The 25,368-nt window shown below is 37.8% G+C and overlaps 2 protein-coding genes across 5 annotated transcripts in view; one reads left to right on the top strand and one right to left on the bottom strand.

The window, feature by feature from the left end:
* Nucleotides 1–25,368, top strand: part of Cask (calcium/calmodulin dependent serine protein kinase) — a 366,225-nt gene that overhangs the window by 177,849 nt on the left and 163,008 nt on the right. The window lies entirely within an intron of this gene.
* Nucleotides 1,707–4,342, bottom strand: Gpr82 (G protein-coupled receptor 82). The gene has a single exon (XM_071606199.1). It carries the CDS (start codon nucleotides 4,314–4,316, stop codon nucleotides 3,306–3,308), a length of 1,011 nt encoding a protein of 336 aa, XP_071462300.1. The 5' UTR covers nucleotides 4,317–4,342; the 3' UTR covers nucleotides 1,707–3,305.

Genomic DNA, 25,368 nt, shown 5'->3' with positions numbered 1-25,368 from the left:
TGTTTTTCTTGTAAGAAGTGGCTCCTTTCACTGCTTCTCTCCTGAACCAGGGGTGGTATCATGTGGCCAAAGAGGTTTTTCTGCCAGGTGCAAAAACCTTTCTAGCTATAGGAACTCTCTCCAATGATATCAATTCCATTGGAATTTGGGGACCATCAGAGGAAGGTCCCAAGCATTACGCTGCATAATTGAAATGCTTAACAAATTACCAATGTCCCTTTTGTGTTCCTTTTATGATTTGCCAGCAAGCTTCTCTTTCCGTGGTCTTCACATGTTTACTTATAACAGCTTCCACCCTTGCAATCTGCAAAGCAGGGGATAGGACAAGAGTCCTCACCAAATTAGAACCAGATGGACCATCTTCCTCTTCCACCCACAGAGGACAAACTCACTTCCAGGTTGGGTAGTCATCCTGAATTTTGTTTATATAGTCTTAATGGTTTGTGTTCCTGATTAATAGTTTGAAATCTGCTTTAATGAAAGTATGTATATAGGAAGAATGAAAGGGGAAATAAACATGTCATGTCTGTTTCCTAGTTAAAAGAAAATCCTGTTGACCTGTAAGTCAAAATTCAGGATTTTTGAAATCCCAAATTTGTGGTTGACTACAACTCACAAACAAGTTAAAAATATCATTTTTCTGAAATCCAAACTTTAAAATTGGAGTAAATTTAGAAAAGGATTTTTTATATAAAACACACACTGTGACATTAAATAGCCAATTTTTCAATTCCATTTAAACAAAAAAAAAACTCAACATGGTTTACAATCTCCTGTTTAGGGAAGCATCTGTGGTATAAAGATAAACATGATCATAAAAAATTCAAAATAAAAAATGATTATAATATGTAAGCTCAGTATATAGTTCAATACATGGCATTTTCTATCAGAATGAATAATTTGAAATATCTAAGTGAATCCCACCATTGTGTACATCCACAATGCAGTCTTAATTAGAATAAGATAGCTCATGCTTGTATAATTTTATCAAAATGGAATCTGTCATGTATAACTAAAAAGGACCAATGAAAAAAGAATAAGTAACTCAGAGAAATTGTGCACACCTTTTTTGCTGCCTTTTTAAATGTAGGAAACTCTACTGTTTTGTTTTTTTTTTTAACTTTCTTATAGTTGTAGATGGACAGAATGCCTTTGTTTTTTATGTGGTGCTGAGGATCAAACCCAGTGCCTCATGTGTGCTCAGCAAGCCCTCTACCACTGAGCTACAGCCCCAGCCCAGGAAACTCTACTTTGATAACATCTTTTATTTAAAGTAGTGGGTAGATTATCTATAAAGTGATTTTTTAAATTATTTTTAGAAGTACATATTTTTTAAACTCCTAAGTACAGTGAAATTTAATATAGTATAGTGTCAGATGAAAATTACTGATCATCTCAGTTCCTCTTATTGCTTATTATAACTGTGGAAAATTCTGGGCATCTCAGGAACTTTTGTGGTGGACTTTGAGTTATTCTGATTCACATGTCTAGAAAGTCACTAGAATGGACACCTCCATTTACAGCCAGCATACACTTAGGATTTCCAGGTCTTCTCTGTCTCTGAAAATTACTGAACCAGAAATCCGATGGCTACTATAAAAGACTAGATATATTCTGTTAAATACTGAAAGCTGGAATGTGTTCAGACTTTTCTCTGAACATTTTAATCTCTCAGTTAAACACTGAAATAAAAATGAAAACAAATATTTACTTTTTTAGTATTGGTTTTTAATGAAAATCACACAAAAGTGTCAGAACCACCTCTAATGATTTTAAACATGGCTCTTAGAGAATCTATACAGTGAATTGCTTCTACAGTTGTAATTCAGGAACAAAACACGCTATGAAATTAAAGACTTGGAAGTATCATGTGAACTTACTTTAAACTTCTCCTTGATCACTGAAGGAATTACCATGTGGAGAAAAAAGTTAATAGAAAACTGATTATAACTCCAAAGATGCTTTTGATCCAAACACATTTACTTTTTTAAAAAATTATAATGTATATGATAACAGAATGCAGTCACCATCATTTGTCTTACTGACTAGATTTACATGGAAGAAAGAAATGACCATTAAGAAATGCTTACTTCTTAATATTTACTTAGATACTGGAGAAAATCAGGGCTTACTTAACTGTGCACTTCAGTTTTTTCATCAGCAAGTAAATTGGCATACTTTATGGTGATGATTGATGGTTGTGATGATTAAAATAATACGTGTTAAGCATGTAAGCAAAGTACCTGACACATAGCAAGTGCCAAGCAACATTATCTGATTTAAAATACTACCTATGAATAAGGTAATATTTTCTGTTCTACAAATGAAGAAATTAACATGTAGAAAGGGTAAGTAATTTGCTTAAGATTGTCCAGCTAAATAAGATATGGAACCAGGATTGAACCCAGGGAGTCTGAATGAGGGACCAATCTTTTTAACTAGAATGCTGCTTTATCATACATTCACTTCACAAAATTAATTGAACATATCTACGTGCCAGGTACTTTTTTTTAAAGAGAGAGAGAATCTATGTGGTGCTGAGAGTCGCACCCGGCTCACACCCTTGCTAGGCGAGCACTCTACCTCTGAGCCACAATCTCAGCCCAATCATTAGTAACATTTTTATATTAGATACAGAGGAAAATACACAATGTGATGAAAATGGGCATATGACATTATTTTAGCTTTTTATTTTGACAAAGCCTAATCCAAATATTTAAGCATATTTGTAATATCTGCTCAATGAATATTGCCTCTCCCAGTAACATGAGTCAAATAATTTCAAATAAAAATGTTTATAAAACCTTAGATTTTTATACTGTATTATTCATGCACTTTGACAAGACTTAAGTGAGGACATTTCTTTTTTTTTTTTTTCTTGTACTCATTCCTAAAGTTTTTTATGTTACCAACAAACAAATGCTAACCTTTGCATTCTAAGATGGACTCCTGTATTCTTCATACAAAGCAGACATCCATAAACCATTTGCTTCTTTATCCTACAGTCATGAAATACTGTGTTCTGAACAGAAGATCCACAATAGAGTTCAAACAGAAAATGGTCGGTTGGTTTCATATACAGTGGTATCCTTTCAGTATGTTTGACTTTCACCTCTGAAAATCTCTGCCATCTCAACTTTCAGCATAAATCGAGTTTTATGGATATATTTACTTATTTTAAAAAAACAGAGAGGCTTCCTTGGTGCCTGCCATCAACCAAGCTATGACATGTTAATCATTTAGGTTAGTGTCCCTAACAGAGTCACATGAATACTTCCTGTTTCATGGCATTTTCCATCCAGAAGTCAACCATATGGTTGTGTATGCGGTGAATTAGATTTTGTAAAGAGATTATATAGTATCTTCTTGAATGTTTTATCTAATAGAAGAAATATAATGGGGTCTGTACTACTTCTGGCTGAAGCAAGACAAGTGAGGACGTTTTTTATTTCTATTAAATAATTCAATTGCTGGCAGTCCCCTTTCTGGTGCAGAACAAAAAAAATGGGTTTAAAAATACTATATGGAAGAAAGCAAATTATGAGTAGAATCTGGATAACCAAAAGATGTCTTTTCACAGAACTGTAAGTCAGATCTTTCTCCACAATGGATGTACAGGTCCTTACTTTTCTCAGATGATTGACAAAAGAGTAGTATGACGTGAGCACTACTAAAAAGGAAAATCCAATAAACGTGGTTCCAATAAGGCCTGCAATCTGAGAGATCATGGCTCCTAGTTCCGTCTGTGGATTGTAGCACAGGCTCTCTCCTCCTTCCGTAGCCTCCACGACTGAATAATATATGATAACGGGAATAATTATGCCCAGGACAACTCCCCATATATAAATGCACAGTTTTCTGGCAAAGTTGGGCTGGCGAAATTTTTTCAATAAATGGCCATAAAATATTTTCTCATAACAGGATGTAGGTCCTTGCATGGAATCCTTTTTCATTAAGGTAGCATAGCGGCTTATGGCAATCCAACATAAAATTAAGAGGCTGACAAACATACTCACATGCATGGACAGCGTTCCCAGAAAGTTGACCACTATGCATTGTGCAGAGTGATATTCCCATTGGTAACCTTTCAGGAAATAGATACCCATGAAAGGCATGGCACCACACACAAGTAAGTTTGCAGTCACGAGATGTGCCAGGTAGATGTGCGTTGATGTTTTCTTGCCTATTTTTGCTAAAAACACCCACTGAGAAAGTGAGTTTCCAAAGAGACCAACAATACAAAGCAAGGTATAAATGATTGGCAGAGCCGTGGAAGAGATCATAGATGGTTGAATGCATGTTGAATTGTTCCTCATTTATATCAGATTTTTTTGAATTTGTCCCAGGAGCTAGAACAGAATTGCAGATATTTAATATTCAAATTATGGATAGAATGTAAGCCAGATCATAAAAAAAGCAATAGTTACAAAATGTATTGGATGGAAAACGAACGTGCAGATGGCTTGCTTCTTACCTTTTCTAATCACAATTGTCCAGTTGAAATACAAATGGAGTGTTCTTATTATGATGGATAGTGCTTTTGTCTAAAAAACAAAATTTGATGCAAGGATATAAATGCCTGAGATTTATCACCTGACTTTGGCAGAATTTACAGTTCTTAGATCATAAAGCAATGTATAAGTAAGTGATGACACATTTTGCCTAGAAATGTAATTTTAAAAAATTTAAGGTACATGCAACAATACGTGCTGGTCAAAGGAAGGTGTTACAAAAGTATTTTGTTCCACATTTAAGAAGAGATAAGCTGGGCTCAGCAGTGCACAGTTTGTAATCCCAGTGACTGAGGAGGCCAAGGCAGGAGGATCACAAGTCTAAGGCCAGCCTCTGCAATTTATGAGAGACCATCTCAGAAAAGGCCTGAGGGTGTAGCTCAGTGGTAAACGCCCCTGAGTTCAATCCCTAGTACCAAAAAGATAAGACTTTTTTTTTTAAATATATTAGTTACATGCAAATAGTTTTCCTGGCTAGGTTAAAGCACTTCTCTATAATCCAATACTATAAAGAGTCCCTTTTCATAGTTCAGAAGTAAATTCAATTCCTCATCAACAAAAACTAAGAACCTGAATTTAAAAAAGAAAATCATAGTGACCAAGTATAGACTCCAAAATCCGAGGATCATTGCCAAAGGGCATCAGTAATTTCTCATTTCAACTAGTTAATGCTAAACTGCCATACTTCAATAAGAAGTTGACTTTAAAATTATGTCAAAATTGTAGTTGCTGTGCTTGTTGACTAGAGCGCCCTCATGTGTCCTCATGTGTAATTTAGTATCTGGGTTCTTCAGAGTTTTAAATTTGTTTGGAGGATATGCTGTTCTAATCACAGGATAAACGCAGGTATAGTTTTTTGCTTTTGGAAGTCTTATTTTTAATCTTTCTTGCATAGTACACATGAAGTGCTAAAGAATGACAAACCCATTTTCATTCTTACTTTTCTCCTTATTTCCTTATTTTCTTTAGGCAATAATAACAAAGACAAGTTACTGGATTCTGGCCAAATAAAAATCATAATCTCTGTTTAGAATGTGCCACATTTCTCTGTTTTTCACCATTGCTTTTTGGGCACCACATTCTCCACTCTTTCACAGTCTACAGCAGGGTTTCTCAATTTTTTAAAACAAAACAAAAACATTGCGTTCTATTTTGATAAGCATGAAAATTTTACCATACACCAGTCTCAGCCCTCAGCCCCTCAGGGCTTTTTTAGTCTGTACCCCTCTTCAGATCATGGTTTTATTAATTTTCTGCATCTTTAAAATTATGTCAATTTTTACAAAACTAGGCATTTTTTCCAAATATGATATCATAATTTCAAAATGACTTTTTAAGCCACACAATCCACACTCAAAGACAAAAATTTAAGAGCTGTGCAGAGTAGGTTCAAACACTGAGACCCTTAATTAATGCCTACCACTGTTTTCATCATTTTATTTATTTTGTTGTGATTTTTATTTAGAAAACAGTCCATATGCTTCAGAATGAGTTTGTATCTGGAGAATTGCAGTGTAGATGCAGTTATATAAAACCTAATCTGTAACTTCACTGATTTAAAAATCAGTCAAATAGAGAATGAAGTGAGCCAGTTTATTTCTTAAGAAAAATTTATCTGCTCAAAGTAGATTTTGATTTTCCATAAGGAATGGAGCTTCCTTTCATGATGATATTAAAGAAAAACACCAGCCCCTGCCTTGTGTGGATAATACAAAACATACTAAAAACAGCAAAAGGAAAGGTGCCTCACTATGAATATCAATAGCAAAAGCTCCTGAACAAAAGGAAGGTAAAAGACTCTGGCAGAAGCTAGCTTCATCAGACAGATGATGTGAGTCTCTGCAGGAACCTCAAGGTAGCAAAGGATAATTAGTTCACAATGTTTAGTTCACAAATTTGTGTCTCCTGTGTACCTGTCCTTTAAAATTAACTTTGATTTTTAAAGCTACTAGCTAAATTGTTTTCAAAATTTGGGAAATACTATTACATTTAAATAGAATCAAAATGACATGTTACAGATACAGAATTGCTTTCCTGAAAATGTCAAGTCGGCATTTGCCTCAGTAGAATGCCTGTCAAGTTACTCGTGTAGACATTGTGTCTACTGATTTGACAAATGAAAAAAGTAAGTTCTACAATTCATTACTAATATTTATCTACATAAATACACTCATTACCTTTCCTAATGATCAGTTTTCAAAGTGTAAACAGTTTATACCTATTAGAGTTCTTATAAAACAAATTTATAAGCTATAATTAATAAATAATTACCCTTACCTGTCTGTTTATGCCAATTAAGGTTATATGGTTCAAGGTCGTGATGCAAATTTCAGACTTACAACTCTCTGATCTTCACGCTTCCAGTATCCTTAGTCAATGTAAATAGATTCTTGCTTGACACCAACTACAGTGGGGGGAAAAAGGAAATTAAACTGAGCATTGAAGAAATTCAATAGTTATGGTAAATGTAGCAACCACCTCCTCAAAAAAAGCCCTCATTTCTCTATTTCTGTAGTGAGAGGAAGTTGATGTGCAATATATATATATGTAGATATATTACTTCCTTATGATTATTTCATGAACTACTTACACCTCAGCTTTATGAAGCATGATTGGCTGCAGTTAAGTTCAAAGGTGTAATTCCCCATAGCTACTTAATTTTATGTGACACAGTGATAGAGGGAACCCAATAAAATATTAGTACAAATGTGTTCATAAACTTATCTGTAATATCCCTTCTGGGTGGCTTATTTGCTGTACTGAGAATAGAGGCAAACACACTCCAAGTTTTCTTAAGAGCAGCTTCCCAGAATCAAGTATCATAGAACTGAACTAGAATTTCATAACCATGTCTGAGTTGAGATCTTTTGTTTTAAGGTTGAAGAAACTGAGGCCCAGAGAGGCTCCCTGTCAGTACAGACTGCACCTTGGGCTTTGGGTTCAGTATGTTATTTGGAGCATTTGCAATGAATTTGGAGAATCCTGCGAAGTGGCAAGTGGGCCTCAGATCAAATGAATAGTTACAACCTAAAGAATTATGAGACCAATTTTATATATGATATTTTTAGTCAGTCAGTGAACTACTAACCAAATGAAAGCCAAGCGTGTACAGCTGGGGAGTCAGACTTGCCTCAAGCACTATCTTCCTATGGTAGTTAAACCAGTGGGAGTCTGAAAAGGAGAACAGAGAACAGAAATCTAATTTTATCAAGTCTGAACACTTTAGTTATTAGTAAATCATTTAAAATTAATAGAAGCACTCTGCCACTTCTCATAACCCCCAACACATAAACCTTATTTCATGTCTATTGCATAAATTCCCTCTGATGTTTGCTAATATTTTTTTCTAAAGCAAAAGTGAAAACTCTCTGAAGTTTCTGGAGTCTGTCCTGCTGCTGTGCATCTTTACAATGCTTGCCATCATTTAATTAAGAGTAGTTAGGCGGGCACGGTGGCGCAGGCCTGTAATCCCAGCAGCTTGGGAGGTGGAAGCAGGAGGATTGAGAGTTCAAAGCCAGCCTCAGCAACTCTGTGAGACCCTGTCTCTAAATAAAATACAAAAAAAAAAAAAAAAGGGCTGGGGATGTCGTTCAGTGGTTGAGTGCCCCAGGGTTCCATCCTGGTACCAAAAAAAAAAGTAGTGATTCATCCAGGGCACATGGCTATTAACTGTAGAAATTTGGTTTCTAGAATTCCCATAATTTTTACTTCAGCAATTTCTCATGTTCCTGGAAGGAATCACTTAGAGCAAAAACTGGTGTTGCTAAGGGTGTAGCTCAATGGTAGAGCTGTGTGCCTGGGTTCAATTCCTAACACCACCAAAGTTAAAAAAAAAAATGCAGCTTGAAGTAATTTAGAAAAGAATGGAAATGGAATGTAGTTTCTCAGTGACTAATAAAAGATCGTTTTAATATTTCCAATTGGAGCTTAAGAATCTTTGGCAGGGGGCCAGGGTGCCCTTGTTTCTTCTTCCATTGTCCCAAAAACTCAGTGTATGATACACAACCATGGGCTCCTTCAGTCATTCAAGCCAAAAACCTAGGGCTCTTCCTGGATTCCTCTCTTTCCCTCATGCCTCACATCCACTCACCAGCTGTGGTCTCAAGAGAAGAAATGTCTCCAGAGAAGAGATGTCTCCAGAGAAGGGTCCCAAGGCGTTCCCAGTGGAGACAGGGAACTCAACTCAGGAGCCAGACAAAGGCTGAGACTGAGTTTATTTAGGAAGGTAGATAACACATTCAAGAATATGAGCTGTCTCTAGAGTGAGGAGCAGCCCGGATTTGGGCTTGGGGTAGGGGGTGGGGTCCAATATTTATGGAAGGGCATATCAGGGGCCATACAGGAGGTGGATCCAGGGAGGAGCCGCCAGTTTTCCTACGCTTGGTATTTCTCCCTCATTTTACAAGTGCATAGGCCTGGGGCCTGTTGTTCAAGATTTACTACTATGCTTTTTACATCTCAATGGCTTCCGGGGGTGTTTCCTTTAAGATTCAGGGCTTCTCTTTATCCTAAATCCACATCTCACTGCTACTAGAGCCTCTTTCACATCACCACCATAAAGTGTCATATTTCAGGAGAGCTTCCTAGGTGCCAGACTTCCTGCTATTTGCTTTATATGCAATTCTTATTTAATCTTGAGAAACAAACATCTCCGAAGTCAACACTTGTCACTTTTGCAGTGTTCTGTTAGTCACCCAGAGCCAGACCTGATTCGTTGCAGGAAGAGTAAATATCAGTAGATAATGATCACTGTTAAGATGATCATCTTAACATCTACCACAGATGTGAGCAGTCATTGAACCAGAGTCAGAACTGTTGGCAGATCATTTACTGGACTAAAGCACCTGAATAGGTATAAGTTTTGCCAGTCCTTGTTACCATACCCAGGTCTGTCAGTTCACTGTTCAAAAGTCTAGACTTGGGAGGTGGAAGTTGGTGGAAAGGAAATCAGTTTTATTGAAGCCAGCCCTGATGGGGTTACCTTGCTGAAAGCTCCATCTTGGAAAACTAGGGTACACAAAAGGGCTTTTGTAAGGAGAATACAAATGCAGTGGGACAATGGGCAGTAGACTTTTACAAAGCAGGAAGGTGAAGGTGGGGTGGTTGGTCTTCTGATCTTCTTGGGCTTGTGTCTCCTTCCCTCACTCCCTCTGACTGGAATGTCACAATAGACCTTGACCTCCTGGGGCTAGTCACAAACATATTACTTTCTTTCAAGTTCAACATCACAACAATTTATATGTTTTGTGTTAGTTGATGCATAGAATCAAAGAATCAGGAAGGGTGTTCCTCATCTCATCGTATTCACTGAAAATCACCAAATATTCTGGGTTTTGTAAATCTCAAGAAAGGTTAAGTAGCAGTTAACATCTTAATGATTTAACTGCTGCTTTTCTTTCCAATTTAGAATGCCAGACAAAGGGAATAAGGAAGGGGCAGGGGTGGAGTGGAGGGAGGGAATGACTCTGCCAAGGACAGCTCCCAAGAGCTGTTACCTCCTTAAGAATCTTGATTTTTAGTGCTCTATATTTTTCTTAAACAGTGCAATTCACTCAACAAATATTCATCAGAGTTTCTTCTGTGTTCTCAATGGCGTGCGGAGGTCACAGAAAGCAGTCTGTTAGCCATGAAATAATTTAGGATTTCTGGAAATTTGAACAAGATTCCACAAGCAAGCCACGAATTTAGATTCATATGTGATGTGTGATACAGACTTCAAATGCTGCCCTTTCTAGGGAGGAAACAGTGAGTCAAAGTGATTCCGAAAGGCTTTGTGAAAGCAAAAGGAAGAACAAGAAGAGAACACCTGGTGAGAGACCACTTGAGCCAGGGATCTTACAGTTAAGAGCCCTGGAGGTGGGTGATGGAGGCTGGAAAGGTTAAGTAGCTTGGGGTAGGTAGACACAACTAGTCAGGTAGCTTTCAAATAACCTCTTTCTCTGCCTTGGAAAGCAAAAATTACTGGCTTTCCTTGCAGGTCCATAATGGCACCTTATGATACTTAGGAGAAGTAAACCAGGATTCAGTTTCAAGTACTTTTAATTTCATTCAGGCAGAGTTTCCTGTTCTAGACTCTGAGGCAGCAGAAATTGACTATAGAAGAAATAAAGGCCATTTTGTTTTTCACTCTTTGAAAGCCCTGAGCTTCATTAAGCTGACTTGTCATCCAGCAACATCGGTATAAATTCTTCATGATTTAAGGGATTTTGTATTCCTAATTGAAATTTAAAAAAAAAAACAAGTTTTGTTTACATTTTCCTAAGAAATATTGTTGTATCTGATAGAAAAGGAATGAAGTACCAGGAAACACAAGACTAACAAAAATATTACTTGAAATGTCAAGAATAATAAAGTATTTTGCAGGGTCTCTGTAAAAAGTGGCCCCTTGGGAGTTTCCTATTCAGATCAGTGGGAGTTTTCTTTAGTTCTTCTTCATCTTTCCCATCCTTCTTGGCAAAGTTCCACTTGTGTTGTAAGAGTCTGAACACTCTTGCCTCAGTTCTAATTACTTCCTATATCACCTGCCAAATACTTATCTCCTAAGTGTTCTGCTCTGACCCTCACGCTCTGCCTCCTGAAGTGTTTCCTACAGTTCAGGTCCTGACTTGTGCTAAGTTTCCTTGATACTTGTGTGAGTATCAACTGTAATATTTAATCAGGCCCCAGAATTCCTTTGGAGTGGTTCAGTGACAGTGGTCTAAAGGGCAGGCAAGTCATCATTCATTTTGGTGGGCTGTATACAAACAGCAAGGGTACATGAGCGCTTTCCTGAGTCACCTCAGTTCTTGGGGTTTAGAATTAGGAGCCCTTATCAGTTTCCTTCAGAGTCAGAAACCAGAGAGCATAGGACAGCTTTGAACCTTTGTGTTTCAACTCAAAAGTTATTTTTAGGCCATCTGAGCTTCTGTCTAAATTGGCTGCACTTGGCCTTGTAAATATTCTGTCTGACCAATCAGGAGCTCAGGGCATTGGAACACTTTTGTGCAAGAAGAGAAGATCTGGCTGGACACAGTGGCGCACACCTGTATTCCCAGAGACTCAGGAGACTGAGGCAGGAGGATCACGAGTTCAAAGCCAGCCTCAGCAACAGCGAGGTCCTGTCTGTAAATAAAATACAAAATAGAGCTGGGGATGTGGCTCAATGGTCAAGTGCCCCTGAGTTCAATCCCCAGTACCCCACCCACCCACCCACCCCCGCCGCCAAAAAAAAAAAGAAAAGAAGACCTGCCTAATTTTATCCACATTCAAACATCACAAGGTAAAGATGATGATTTTTGTAAAAAGAGGTCAGTGGTAAGTTTGTCCAGTTCAATGCACATTCAAGCCAGTGTTTGCCTTAAGGAGGAATGAGGCACAACCTAATTACTCAAACCTGTGGTTTGTTCAAGGTTTGTCAGCCCCTTGCTGTCTTCAGGATGTGGTGTCTGGCCACAACCCTGTTTCCAGTTGCACTGCTCTCAGGCCCTCACCTCCTGCTACAGGCAGCTCTAGTCATGGGCGTCCCACCTAGGGTGCAGAAAAAGGACCTCTGCTTGCTAGCTAGAGCTGATTTCTCAATAAGCAGTGGGAGCATTTATCTCAAGTACCACTAAAAACAGCAGAGTTTAGACATTTATAATTGCACAGAAAAGTTATTAGCCTTCTGAAAAAAGTGTAATGACAAAACATAAATGAACCTAATGATCCAAATTTCACTATCCTTCAACTGTGACTTTTGTCTTTTCATATAGACCTCAATGTGCTGGCTGGACATTGTCCTCTAAGAATGCACAGCACAGAAACACTATGCAGGCTCACAAGAATTAGGTTCACCTCAAAGGTGAAAAGCAGATGAGAAATTAGCAGGCTTAGAGGAGGGGACAAACTTTAGCCATGGGTCAGACAAGGCAAAAATGTCTTTGAATTTCAGCATCTTTGAATCACTCAAATTTAATTCACCTCATGCTTCAGAAGCAACCATTCTTTCTCTCTTGGTTTTTTTTGTTGATTCGGTTTTTGTTTTTGTTTTGTTCTTATGGTACTGGGGACTGAACCCTGGGAAGCTCCACCACTGAGCTAGATCCCCAGCCCTTTTCAATATTTTTAATTTATTTATTTATTTGTACCAGGGATTGAACCCAGGAGCACTCAACCTCTGAGCCACATCCCTAGCCCCTTTTCTATTTTATTTACAGAGAGGGTCCCACTGAGTTGCTAAGGGCCTTACTAAGTTGCTGAGGCTGGCTTTGAATTTGCAATCTTCCTGCTTCAGCCTCCTGAGCTGGTGGGATTACAGGCATGCACCACAGTACTTGGCCTTATGTTTTTATTTTGATACAGGGTCTCATTAAGTTGCTGAGGCTGATCTAGAATGTGATCCTCCTTGCTCAGCTTCCCAAGTAGTTGGAATTATAGGCATGCTTAACTACACAGGCAGTCGATCATTTTTTTTCCTGTGGGTTCTTTGAAATGCCAAAGTAAAGATTTCTGAAAATGAAGCATTTGATCACATCAGACCCTGGGAAACAGCAACTTGGGTTGCATTAAGGTCATTAAGAAAGCACCATATATCAGTGCCCAGAATTCTCATCGTTCCACTATCTCTTTCCAGGACTAAGGTTACATGGCCATTGATTTTATTACCAATCACTTCTTTTGAACTTCTAGATAAAATTAAGTCCTTGTTCCATATCACTTTCTATCCTTATTCAAAGGGGGAAAAGAAAGAGAGATGAGGAAGAACTGAGTATCTGAGGTCTTCCTCCTGTACTGGTTAGTGGGTTAGTGTTTGCATTTGGTTTCTCATATTCAGAGCACCAAGTATTGAAGTAATCAGTTTTTCTGAGAACCACTGTTAAAAATTAGTAATAGGACTCAGGATGTAGCTTAATGGTACAGCACCTACCTAGCATGCACAAGGCCCTAGGTTCCATCGCTAGCACAAGAAAAAAAGGAAGGAAGGAGAAAAGAAGAAAGAAAGATTAATAATAATAAATGACAGCCACTGAATTTTAAAGATATTTCTAAAATAAATGCTATTATTACTTTCCTATTCTAGATGATAGTTTTAGGTCTATACAGGACAAATGACTTGCCTGTGGTAATAAAACTGGTATACTGTAACCCCAGATTGTCTGATTTCGGAGTCCACATTTTTTTTTTTTTTTTTGTGGCTAGGGGTTGGGGAGAGAGGTTGCGGGTGCCTGGTGTTAAACTCAGGGGCCCTCGAACACTGAGCCACATCCCCAGCCCCATTTTGTATTTTATTTTGAGACAGGGTCTCACTGAGTTGCTTAGTGCCTCGCTTTTGCTGAGGTTGGCTTTGAACTTGCCATCCTTGGAGCCCACGTTCTTGTATACTACTTTATACATACTCTCACTGTATAAGATAGTACCCACAGAATCTGTTTTGTTGCTTTGGATAAAGTGACCCAAAAAATGTATCTCATTTATGTACAAGTTTCCAGATTTCGATCTGGAAACTTATTAACTCCTGTCAACCTTCCATTGTAGAGGTACCCCTTTCCCTTAGTAATCAATAAGTATTCTGAGGGTCATATTTTGAGACTCTATGAAATGTTTTCCTTCCACACCATGGAATTAGCATCCATTGATGATGATTCTTGTCTAAATCCACAGTTTCACTGGTGTTTGCATCTTGGTAATCCTTTGATAGAGAAGTTAGACTTGAAGCAATCATTTTAAGGCATCACTCTAAATAAGTCTTGTTTTATTTATTTCTCAAATAGAAGCATAGGTATCAGAGTTTCTAATATTTTCATATTGCCTCATCTTTCTCTTCCTCCAAATGGTAAAATGTGTTGTTTTAATAAAAGTAAAAAGAAAGCATTGAAGCTAGGAAATAATAAGTTCTCTAAAGTTCCATATCTCCGGAAATATTTAGTAGAAGAAAATTGGAAGGAAAATGCCGAAGTTAAATTTTAACGCAGTCTGTAAGTGGTTCACTTCTTGCATGGTGCTCTGGCCAGCAGAGGGCACTATATCACCGGCCCTTGATAAACCCATTGCTATCAGCCGCAGAAGCTGTCCGCATTGCACTATTTTCTAACTGGAAACATAAAGCAATAGAAAAGTTTAGGGTTTCTTTTTGTTTTAATTTTAAGCGCTAATAAAATTATAAACTATATTTTAGTAGCTGAAAACCAATTTAAATGTGATAGAATAAAAGTAATTGTATAGACAATGTATTTCTGTCCTTAAGATGAAAACCCAGTACCACTTATCTGCCTTTAATACACTATGTCCTTTGGGGATTGTTTTGTTTTATTTTGTACTAGTGATTCTCACAAGAGTCACCTTGGTAAAATATTCAGAACCATAGTTATCCTGATGGTAAAAAGAAAGTCTTGATATTTTAGTATGTGAAAGTTTTCATTACCATCTATCAGTTTTTAACTTTTTAAAAAATCATGGCAATCGATGGATATAGTTGTAAAGGGCAAATAGTACTAAAAGGCTTGTAATAATAACAATAACTGCAATTTAAAGTATGTTTCACCTTTTGAAGAAAGCATAGGAGAAATCACCTTTGTCCTCCACTGTAGTCACTTTCTCCTGTCAGCCTATGAAGACCCCTTCATCTTAAGAGATGCCCTAGCCAGATGCAGTGGTGCTTGAAGGTAATCGGCTGAGGCAGGAGGATCTCATGTTGGAGGCCAGCCTGGGTAATATCGCGAGACCCTATCTCAAAAACTAGAAAGGGTTCGGGGTGTGGCTCAGTGGTAGAGCGCCCCTGCGAAGGGAAAAAAAAAAAAAAAAAAACACCCTAAACTAATTGTCTCATTATTCAGTTCTCTCCATCAGGGGGAGTATATGCTTGATAGTATCGTTGAGAACTACTCCCCACCACGTAAAAGGTTTAGAAAGTTAGTGTGTTTGTGTGTGTGTGTGTGTGTCTCTCTCTCTCTCTCTCTCACACACACACACACACACACACACACACACACACATATGCAAACACACACAGGCTTGTGAGCTTCCAAGTAAAATAATTTGGAGCGTTGCCTTTTTTTGCTAAAGAAATTTCTTAAATTCACTGTTGCTTTTTAAAAAATTCATTCCATACATTCTCTTCACTTACATTTTATATGCATCATTTATCTGTTGCTGCATACCAAACCACCCCCAGACTTGGTAGCTTAACAAAACAATTCTTGATTCATTCTCAACTCTGCAGTTTGTTCTGAGCTGAGCTGTCTTCTGAGTCTCACCTGGGATCATTCATGCAACATAGTCATCTGGCAGCTCAACTGAGGCTTGATGGTTCAAGATATCCTCACTCACATGTCTAGAGAGTTACTTGGGATGGTTTGGCAAGCTGGACATCCCTATGTGATTTTTCATCCTGGATTTATTTACGATGAGATGATCTTAGGGTTCCAAGAGAGGAAAACTGGCAGCTGCAAGATCTCTTAAAGCTTTGCTCAGATGTCATACAATATCCACAATATTTTATTTTTATAATTATGATTATTATTATTTGGTGCCAGGGATTGAACCCAGGGGCACTTAACCACTGAGCCACATCCCCAGCCCGTTTTATATTTTTTATATTTTATTTACAGACAGGGTCTTGCTGAGTTGCTTAGGGCCTCACTAAGTTGCTGAAGCTGGCTTTGAACTCGTGATCCTCCTGCCTCAGCCTCCCAAGCTGCTAGCATTACAGATGTGCACCACCACACTGGCCACAATATTTTTACTGGTCAAAACAAGTCTCAATATCTGTCCAAATTCAAAAAGAGTGGCAGAGAATTCAGGGTCATTTTTAATCTACCTCATTTATTTTTAATATTCTTGTAATTTTAAAGTTCTAATAACACTTATATTTCTTCCTCAAAGTGCAGTGCATTGGTTCTTTTCTTTGAGATGAATATAGTATGTGTACCACAGAGTCCACTATTTCCTGAGTAATATTCCTCAAAGAAAAAAGACATTGTATTTGCAAAGGGATGCCCTTCATGACCCACTTAAGTCTTGGAGCTGTTGTTATTTTGTTTCTTCTTCATTTTTTTTTAATTTAGATGGAATGTTTTGTTTTACTTTATTTATTTATTTCTATGTGGTGCTAAGGATTGAATCCAGGGCCTCACACATGCTAGGCAAGTGCTGTACCACTGAGCCATAAACCCCAGCTCCTCTTTTTCATTTTTAAAGATATATTAAATGTGCCATGAATTTATGCTGCTTCCTTTGTATTTTTTAATCCCTTATAGTCTCTCCCTTTCTTTTCTGTTTCCAGAATATTAATCTAGCTTTTCAGTAAAACCAGAAGAAAAATCGAATTCTGCTACTTCCCAATAGTATGTTTCACCCTGAGAGCTGGATAAATTCACTGATCTCTCCAACACTAGAGAGTGAACGGCTACAGAAAGATGACCAGACTAGCAGGGTGGAGTGGCTCCCCCCTCCCCACTGTCTAGGTTGTACTCGTTACTCAAAGTTTCTTTTCTTTTCAGGATCACAAATATCAAATCATTGGACCATAACACTCACTTAGCTGCCTTCTCTCCCTACTTGCCATAGATATCTGGAACCCTCCACTCTTGTCCCCGCAAGAGCTGACCCTACGTGTTCCTGTGTTTTTCAAGCCTTGCTAGCCACAAAGGGGAACTGAATATGAACATGCATGCAAACCTCATCAGTTCCCTTTGCAGCCATCTGAGCATGTTTTTTATTCATATAGAGGAAACAAGTGTTTTTCTTTGAGTAAAAACTGAATTTCCATGTGGAATTGAAGCATTTCTGCTTCTGACAGATGGGGGCGGGGAGGTGGACCACAAGAGAATAGGGCACTAATTGGTGAGAAAGTCATTTAAAAGTGAAAGTAGGGGGCTGGGGCTGGGGCTCAGGGGTGGAGCGCCTGCCTCTACACATGCATGGGGCACCTGGTTCCATCCTCAGCACCACATAAAAATAAATAAAGATATTGTGTCCATCTACAACTAAAAAAAAATTACAAAAAAAGAGAGAAAGTAGGGCAACAAGAGGTACAAAAGTGAATCAGGGAAGAGAAAGAGGAGCTGCTGAGTACTGAAAAGGAAAAAAAAACAGCGGGGTGGGGGTGACAGGGGTGCTAGAAAGTCTCCATAATTAAAAGGGTCCAAAAGAGGCAGGAAACACAGAAAGGAACTGTCTACTAAGGAACTGTCTGTAACAGCTATGCTAGCAGTATTGATGGAAGACATAAAAACTTTGGGTCTAGAAACTTGCTGTTGGACAAAACTTGAAAATATGACAGTAGAGTGATTACCGTTCCCACCTGAGTTCTTGATACTGAGCCAGGGGTTTTTTTTCTTTTCTTTTTCTTTTTTTTTTTTTTGGTACCAGGAATTGAACCAAGGGCACTTAACCCCTGAGCTGCATCCCCAGCCCTTTTTATTTTTTTGTTTTGAGACAGGGTCTCACTGAACTGCTTGGAGCCTTGCTAGATTGCTGAGGCTGGCTTTGAACTCATGATGCTCCTACCTCAGCCTCTGGAGCCACTAGGATTACAGGTGTGCGCCACCGCGCCCAGCTGAGCCAGGTTTCTAAGGAAGGTGCTTGTCCCTATTTCACAATGCAATGTGGTAACCAGTTGAACCACCCTGATTAGGCAAAACAAAGCCAAGGATTGGTTATGTTTTAGCATATCTTATTCTGCCATCTCACTAGGCACCCCCATTTTCTTTTACTTGCTCAAATTTCAGAGTATGGTTCTGACTAGCATAAAATGGAATGGATCTGCTACCTCTCTTGTCCAGGACTTTGCTATAATGAATGAAAGCTAAGGCTAAATTACCCCTTTTGAGTTATACATCCTCCATTCATTGGATCCAAATTGATTCCCACTGTATATCTCTAGTTCTGATGTTTACTCTCAGCTTCTACCCATTCCATTTTGTGTATTTCCCCTATCTTTCCCTTGGCATTTGGGTATTTGGATAACACTGGATGTTTCTTACTTGCTTGGTGCAGTTTTTTAAAACTGATTTGGTCTTCCTAACAACCCTTTCAGTAGGGGAAATAGAACTGATCCGAGATTACATAGTAATTGGTGGAACCAAAAATTGAACTCAGGCAGTCTGACTGTGTCACCCACCCTTTTAACCTGCTATACTGCCTCTTGACTCATTATTTAATGATGTTACTGGGCTAATAAAACCTATCAGGTTCAGACTCACCAAAATTCTTGTCCTGCCCTTACCAGTAAAATCGGAAGTATTCCACATCCATTGGCCAAGACTAATCCCCTGGACTGCATTTGAATGGGCAATACCTACATTTTCCTGGAAACTTGTTTTTTTCTAATTTTACTTCACCCCCTAGTGAATGGTTAATTCTTTCCTTAGATATGCTGATACATTTAATCAGGTCATCTGGTCTAAGAGACTTTCTATCTCTTTAAAATTCTTCTATATATCTGTATTCAGGTTTTGGGGGTCTATAGTTTAGTATCCAGAAAACATTTCTATTTTCATGATTTCAGAGATCACCTAATTTGATGCCTCTGTATTATTTGTAACTGAAATACCAACCTGTTGAATTATAATTTTATCTACAAATTCTTTAGCTTAGTCCTTAAGGGATGTATATCAAAGGGCCAGTGTTTAATCTAGATTTATTGATTAGAAAAATATTTTACTTTGCTTTTGAGCAAAATAAAACATATACAAAATAAAAGGCAAGCACATTAGAACTTATTTGTAGCCCATATAAATAAGAAAGGATTGTGCTCCAGAATATATAAAGAATGACTTTGACAATTTTTAAACCTTTATTTTACTTATTTATTTTTATGTGGGGCTGAGGATCAAATCCAGTGCCTCACGCATGCTAGGCAAACGCTCCACCACTGAGCTACAACTCCAGCCCTTCAACAATTTTTTGAATATTTTTAGTTGTAGAGGGACACAATATCTTTATTTTATTTATTTATTTTTATGTGGTGCTGAGGATCGAACCCGGTGCCTCATGTATGCAAGGCAAGTGCTCTACCACTGACTGAGCCACAACCCCAGCCCTTCACAATTTTTTTTTCCAAACTGGAGTTTTTTTCTTTCTTTTTTTTTTATTTCTTACATACATGACAATGATGGAATGCATTACATTCATAATTATCCATTCACAGCACAATTTTTCATAACTCTGTATATAAAGTATGTTCACACCAAATTATGCCATTCACAATTTTTTAGAAGGAAAAAAGGCAAGCAACTCAGGATAAAAGGGAGGAGAAAAGGTTTAGATATGAATAGATCATTCACCCAAGAAGAAACCTACGTAAGCAAAAAATAACATGAGATGATGCTCCCTAGCACTGGTAATGAGGGATGTGCCAGTAAAAACCACAATGAGATACCATTTCACACCTATCAAATTGAGGAAATTTAGTAAATGTGATAAAAACCAAGTGTTAGTGAGGATGTGGGTAAATCGGAACTCATGTCTGCCTAGTGGCACGATGGGTATATAAATGGTAAAATCACTTTGGAAAGTGATTTGTCAAAACCAAGACAAGCAGACAGACCCTTACAACCAAGCATTCCTACTTCTATCAACTATAGACAACCTTCACGCATGGGTGCAAGGCATACAAAAGACTTTGCTCAATTGTGGTTTCTAATAGTGGACCAAGTGGAAACCACCTAAGTGCCCATTGTCAGGGGAAGTGGAGAAATGAACTATTGTTTTTTTCCTACAGTGAAGTACTGTATCAGTGAAAATAAATGAATAAAACTTCCTTGTTATCAACTAGATAAGCATAATTTGAGTGAAAAAAGTTACGAAGGGCTATAATACTAAGACACCATTTGTGTGAACTTTTGAAACAAAAAAATGCATATTGTTATGCACATATATGTTGTAAAAGTACAAAAATGTATATCCAAATGATATGTGCTAACTTTAGGAAATAGACTTGCGGGTTGGTATGAAGTGAGCTTTAGGATATCTAACTTTTTGGATTGCACATATGGGTGTGAGAAAAAAAAAATTTAAACTGGGGATTGACCCCACAGACGCTTTACTACTGATCCACAGCCCAGCCTTTTTAGTTTGAGATAGAGTCTCATTAAGTTGCTGAGAGACTCCCTTAGTTGCTGAGGCTGGCCTCTTGCAATCCTCCTGCCTCAACCTCCCAAGTGGCTGGTGAGAGAACTTTTAAGTAAGGCCAAAATATTAACACCTGTCCAATTTTGGATGATGAGTGCTTACCTGCATATTACGTTGTATTTTTTCTTCTTTTTATGTATTCTAAAGTGTTTCATTACTAAACAAAACAAAAATTTTATATGTGAAATTACCAGGCCAGATTATAACTAACAATTAACTGTTGCTCCTGAAATAATTTGCATGGCTTATTAAAGCAAAAAGAGATTCTGTGCACACCTGTATCTAAACCATAATTAAAAAACTTTTCCAAAGCTCGTCTTATGCATTTCATGGGCTAGAAGCACAATCAATTAGGGTAACATGCTCAGATTCAATTTCATTTTTTTTTCTTCAATTCCACCTGTACGAGTCTGTTCTGGATCATTATCCCTGTTTCAGAGAGAGCTTTCAGAATGTACAAATGTATGATAGCTGGAAAACCAGTCTTAAGGAGTTTGGTGTTTTGATATCAGACAATTTTGATGAATGATCAGCAGAACTTTGGCCCCAAATAGATGTTCATGGCATCTTAGGATTTGTAAAGCAAAAGACATCTCAGCAGTCACTACAGTGCATGGATAAAATGAAAAAAAAAAGATGGAAAACATTTTCTTAGCAGAGACAGTGACTATGAAATGGAAGCTTACCAACTTGCATCCCTTCATATGGAAAATATAGTTACTGCTTATACCCCAATGGAATGGAGACTAAATGGTGATAGTGCATGTAAAGCACCCAGCACAGTAAAAAGCATATAAATAAGCTTTTTTTTTTTTGTACTGGGGAGAACCCCAAGGGGCACTTAACCACTGAGCCACACCCCCAGCCCTGTTTTATATTTTATTTAGAGACAAGGTCTCACTGAGTTGCTTAGGGCCTCGCTAAATTGCTAGGCTGCCTTTGAACTCAAGATCCTCCTGCCTCAGCCTCCCAAGATGCTGGGATTACAGGCATTTGCCACTGTGTCTGGCAGCTTTTACTTGGCTTCTCATTCTATTGCATGTGAACTTGAAGGAGGAAAATAAGAGGCAAAATGGAGGTTTAGTACAAATCTGTACCTCCTCTCACTTCTCAACCCACTGTTAGAACCACCCAACCAGCTTGCCAAGTCTTCCTCTGTAATTCCAGACTGAGCTGAGGTGCTGCCGGCAGCCATTCAACTGAGCCATGTAGCCATGACAAATGACACTGCGCCAGCCATCCAACCTGAGAGTGTGCCATAGTTTCTCTTTCATCTGAGTTGATGTAATTCGGATTATATCTGAAGTTACAAATGCTTTCTTCCAGTCAAAATATAAGCTTCTTTAAAGTTTATGGTGTTTGTGGGTGCCTGACACAAAAGGCTCTCCAGTGAATATCATATCTGTTGAGAATATTTCTCCTGCTTTATGCTTTCGCTTTTGTAGTTACAGATGAACAGAATGCCTTGATTTTATTTATTTTTACATGGTGCTATGGATCAAACCCAGTGCCTCACACATGCTAGGCAAGCGCTCTACCGCTGATCTATAGCCCAGCCCTTGGTTTACAGTTTTTGACAAAGAAGAATCTAAATTTTTTTCAACAGATGGGGTAGAGAAAGAAGATGGGAGGGGAGGGGAGGGGGGATAGTAGAGGATAGGAAAGGTAGCAGAATACAACAGTTACTGATATGGCATTATGTAAAAATGTGGATGTGTAATCGATGTGATTTTGCAATCTGTATTTGGGGTAAAAATGGGAGTTCATAACCCACTTGAATTGAATGTATGAAATATGATATGTCTAGAGTTTTGTAATATTTTGAATAACCAATTAAAAAAAAAGAAAGAAACCCATTTGTGACTTTAAAAAAAATGGAAGATTTTCTCATGCTTTACCTAAACACAGAACTTGGCAGCAGGGACCTGGTTGTAATCCTCAGCATGGGAGCTAGTGGGTGGATTTTTTTTCTCTATAAACTCTTGTATAAACCAAAAAAAAAAAAAAAAAAGAATCTAAATTTTTGTTCATTCAAATCTATGGATTTTTCCCTATACCTATTTCTGTTTTGTTTTTTTTTTTTTCCCAAGGGGGCTGTGCTGGGGTTAGAACCCCAGGGTGCTTTACCACTGAGCTACCTCTCCAGACCTTTTTAATTTTGAGTTTGAGATGGAGCCTCACTTAATTGCTGAGGCTGGCCTCTAGCTTGTGATCCTCCTGCCTCAGCCTCCTGATTCACTGGGATTACAGGCCACCACACCCAGATTTATTTCTTTTTTTAATTAATAGAAAATTCTTTCCCACCCACAGATGAGTTAGTCACCTATGTTTTTTAATATTTTAGTGATCTCATTATTTACATTTCAATTTTACATCTACTTATATTTTTTGGTGTGATACAAGGTGAGGCAATAAGTTAGCTTTTTAGTTTAAGAAGGTATAGCACTATTGATTAATCTATCCTTTCCTTCCTGGTGCTTTTTGTAATGTTTCCTTTATTTGTGGTGATTCTCTCTAAGGGAAGAAAATATATGAGTTACCTAAGAAGCTTTGTAATATTCTAGCACATCTTGACTAACAGAATCTTAGGTCTCCCTCTGATTTGTTCCTGTCCTGACTCTTTTGAGAGCTATTAATATGTCATATACTCTTCTCCTATGTCATCTAGGGTCTACAAAGAGATGTGTACTCTATCCCACTGATTAGTTTATCTTTTCATCTGCTCTTCAATGTTTTTCTTATTGAAGGATAAGAATATATTTTAATATCTGGTAAAGTAAGTTTCCATTACACAGGTTAAATATTCCTTATCTGGGATGTTTGGACAAGAAGTGTTTTGGATCATAGAAGTGTTTTTCTGATTCAGGAATATCTGCAGAGACTTTACCATTTGAGCATCCCTAACCTGAAAATCCAAAATCTGAAACTTAAAAATGTTTCAGGGTTTCAGAGCTGGGGCGTAGCCCAGTGGTAGAGCACTTGGCTAGCATGTGCCAGATCCTAGTTTCTATCCCCAGCATTGACAAAAAAAAAGTTTCAGATTTGGAAACATTTGGGATTTCAGCTTTTCAGATTAGGGATGCTCAACAAGTATTTCAAATACCTAAAATTAATTAGCTCATTAACATGTTTCTGCAGCATCCAGGTTGCTTGTTCAGAGAACTCTATTTCATGTTGTTTTTCTCTTATGAATAATTTTCAATAATGCCAAAGTTCAAATAGTTGCAATTATATCAGTTCTATTTTTATATCAGCAGGACTAATCCATTTTTAAAAGTTGAAAATAAAACCTTGAGCTGAGTATGGTGGTACAAGCCTGTAATCCCAGTGGCTCAGGAGCCTAAGGCAGGAGAACCGTGAGTTCAGAGCCAGTCTTAGCAACTTAGTGAGGCCCTAAGCAATTTAGCAAGACCCTGTCTCTAGACAAAAAAAGGGCTGGGAATGTGGCTCAGGGATTAAACACGTCTGAGTTAAATGCCTGGTATCAAAAGAAAAAAGAAAGAAAGAAAACCTTCTGTACTGGAAGAGAACTGTCTTTTTCTACCAATAGGATGGGGGAAAGTCAACCTTCCTCAAACCTGGCTCCACACAGAAGACATTCCAAAACTAACAGCAGTACTCAGCATTGAGGTCTCAGTACTCAGTATTGAGGTCTCACTCTGGTAGGCAGGTGGTGCATCTTGCCCTTGTTTGGTTTTGCATATGTGAGATGTTATTTAGAAACTTGTTTTGAAGGTCTTTTGCAAGGTGAAAGTATGTATATATTTCTGAGTTTCCCTTTTCGGTATGCTTTTAGCAGTGAACCTTGGGTTGGGGGAGGTAAGAACAGTGTTTCCTACTTACATACACCAATGTTCAGTAAGAAATAGAAAGATTTTATGCAATAAATAGCCCTATATTTGGTGAGTCAGTAGCATATTTTTCTAAAACCTTAGAAATATTATCAGGATCCAGTTCTATCAGTAAACAACCCATTATAAGGTTACAGACAGATGGACTTTCATCAAAATTTATTTTATTGAAAATAATAATATAGCAAGAATTAACTCAGTAAGCTTTATTAAAAAAATTTTAAGAATGCCAGTGTGGGGGCTGGGGTTGTGGCCTAATGGTAGAGTGCTCACCTAGCACGTGAAAGACCTTGGGTTCAATACTCCGCGCCACATAAAAATAAATAAATAAAGGTATTGTGTCCAACTACAACTAAAAAATAAATATTAAAAAAAAAAAGAATGCCACTGTCAGGGCTGAGGTTCTGGCTCAGTGGAAGAGCATTTGTCTTGCATGTGTGAGGCACTGGGTTCGATTCTCACCACCACATACAAATAAATAAAATAAAAGTCCATCAACAACTAAAAAGTATTTTTTTTTAAAGAATTTGTTAATATTTATTTTTTTAGTTTTCGGCGGACACAACATCTTTGTATGTGGTGCTGAAGATCGAACCCAGGCCGCACGCATGCCAGGCGAACGCGCTACCGCTTGAGCCACATCCCCAGCCCTAAAAAGTATTTTTTTAAAAAAATCATAAAAAAAAGAATGCCATTGTGTAGGGCTTAGGGATTAGTATGATCATCTCACTTAATAATGAGATAGCTTCTAGAACTGAATGTATTTATATTTTAATGTTCCTTAGAACTGATAATAATTTATAATATAATTTAACCATTCAAATTGTGTGTTTTAAATAGAGACATGTTAAGGATACAAAATGTTTACCAGTAATGTAAAGTGAATTTTTAATTTCAAGGACATGAGGGAAGATCAA

The sequence above is a fragment of the Marmota flaviventris genome, chromosome X (assembly GCF_047511675.1).
Source record: "Marmota flaviventris isolate mMarFla1 chromosome X, mMarFla1.hap1, whole genome shotgun sequence".
Taxonomy (NCBI): Eukaryota; Metazoa; Chordata; class Mammalia; order Rodentia; family Sciuridae; genus Marmota; species Marmota flaviventris.
This window is presented reverse-complemented; position numbering and strand designations above follow the sequence as displayed.

Excerpts from the sequence above, each read along its gene's own strand:
- Gpr82 (XM_071606199.1), bottom strand. The coding sequence starts at position 4,316 with ATGAGGAACAATTCAACATGCATTCAACCATCTATGATCTCTTCCACG.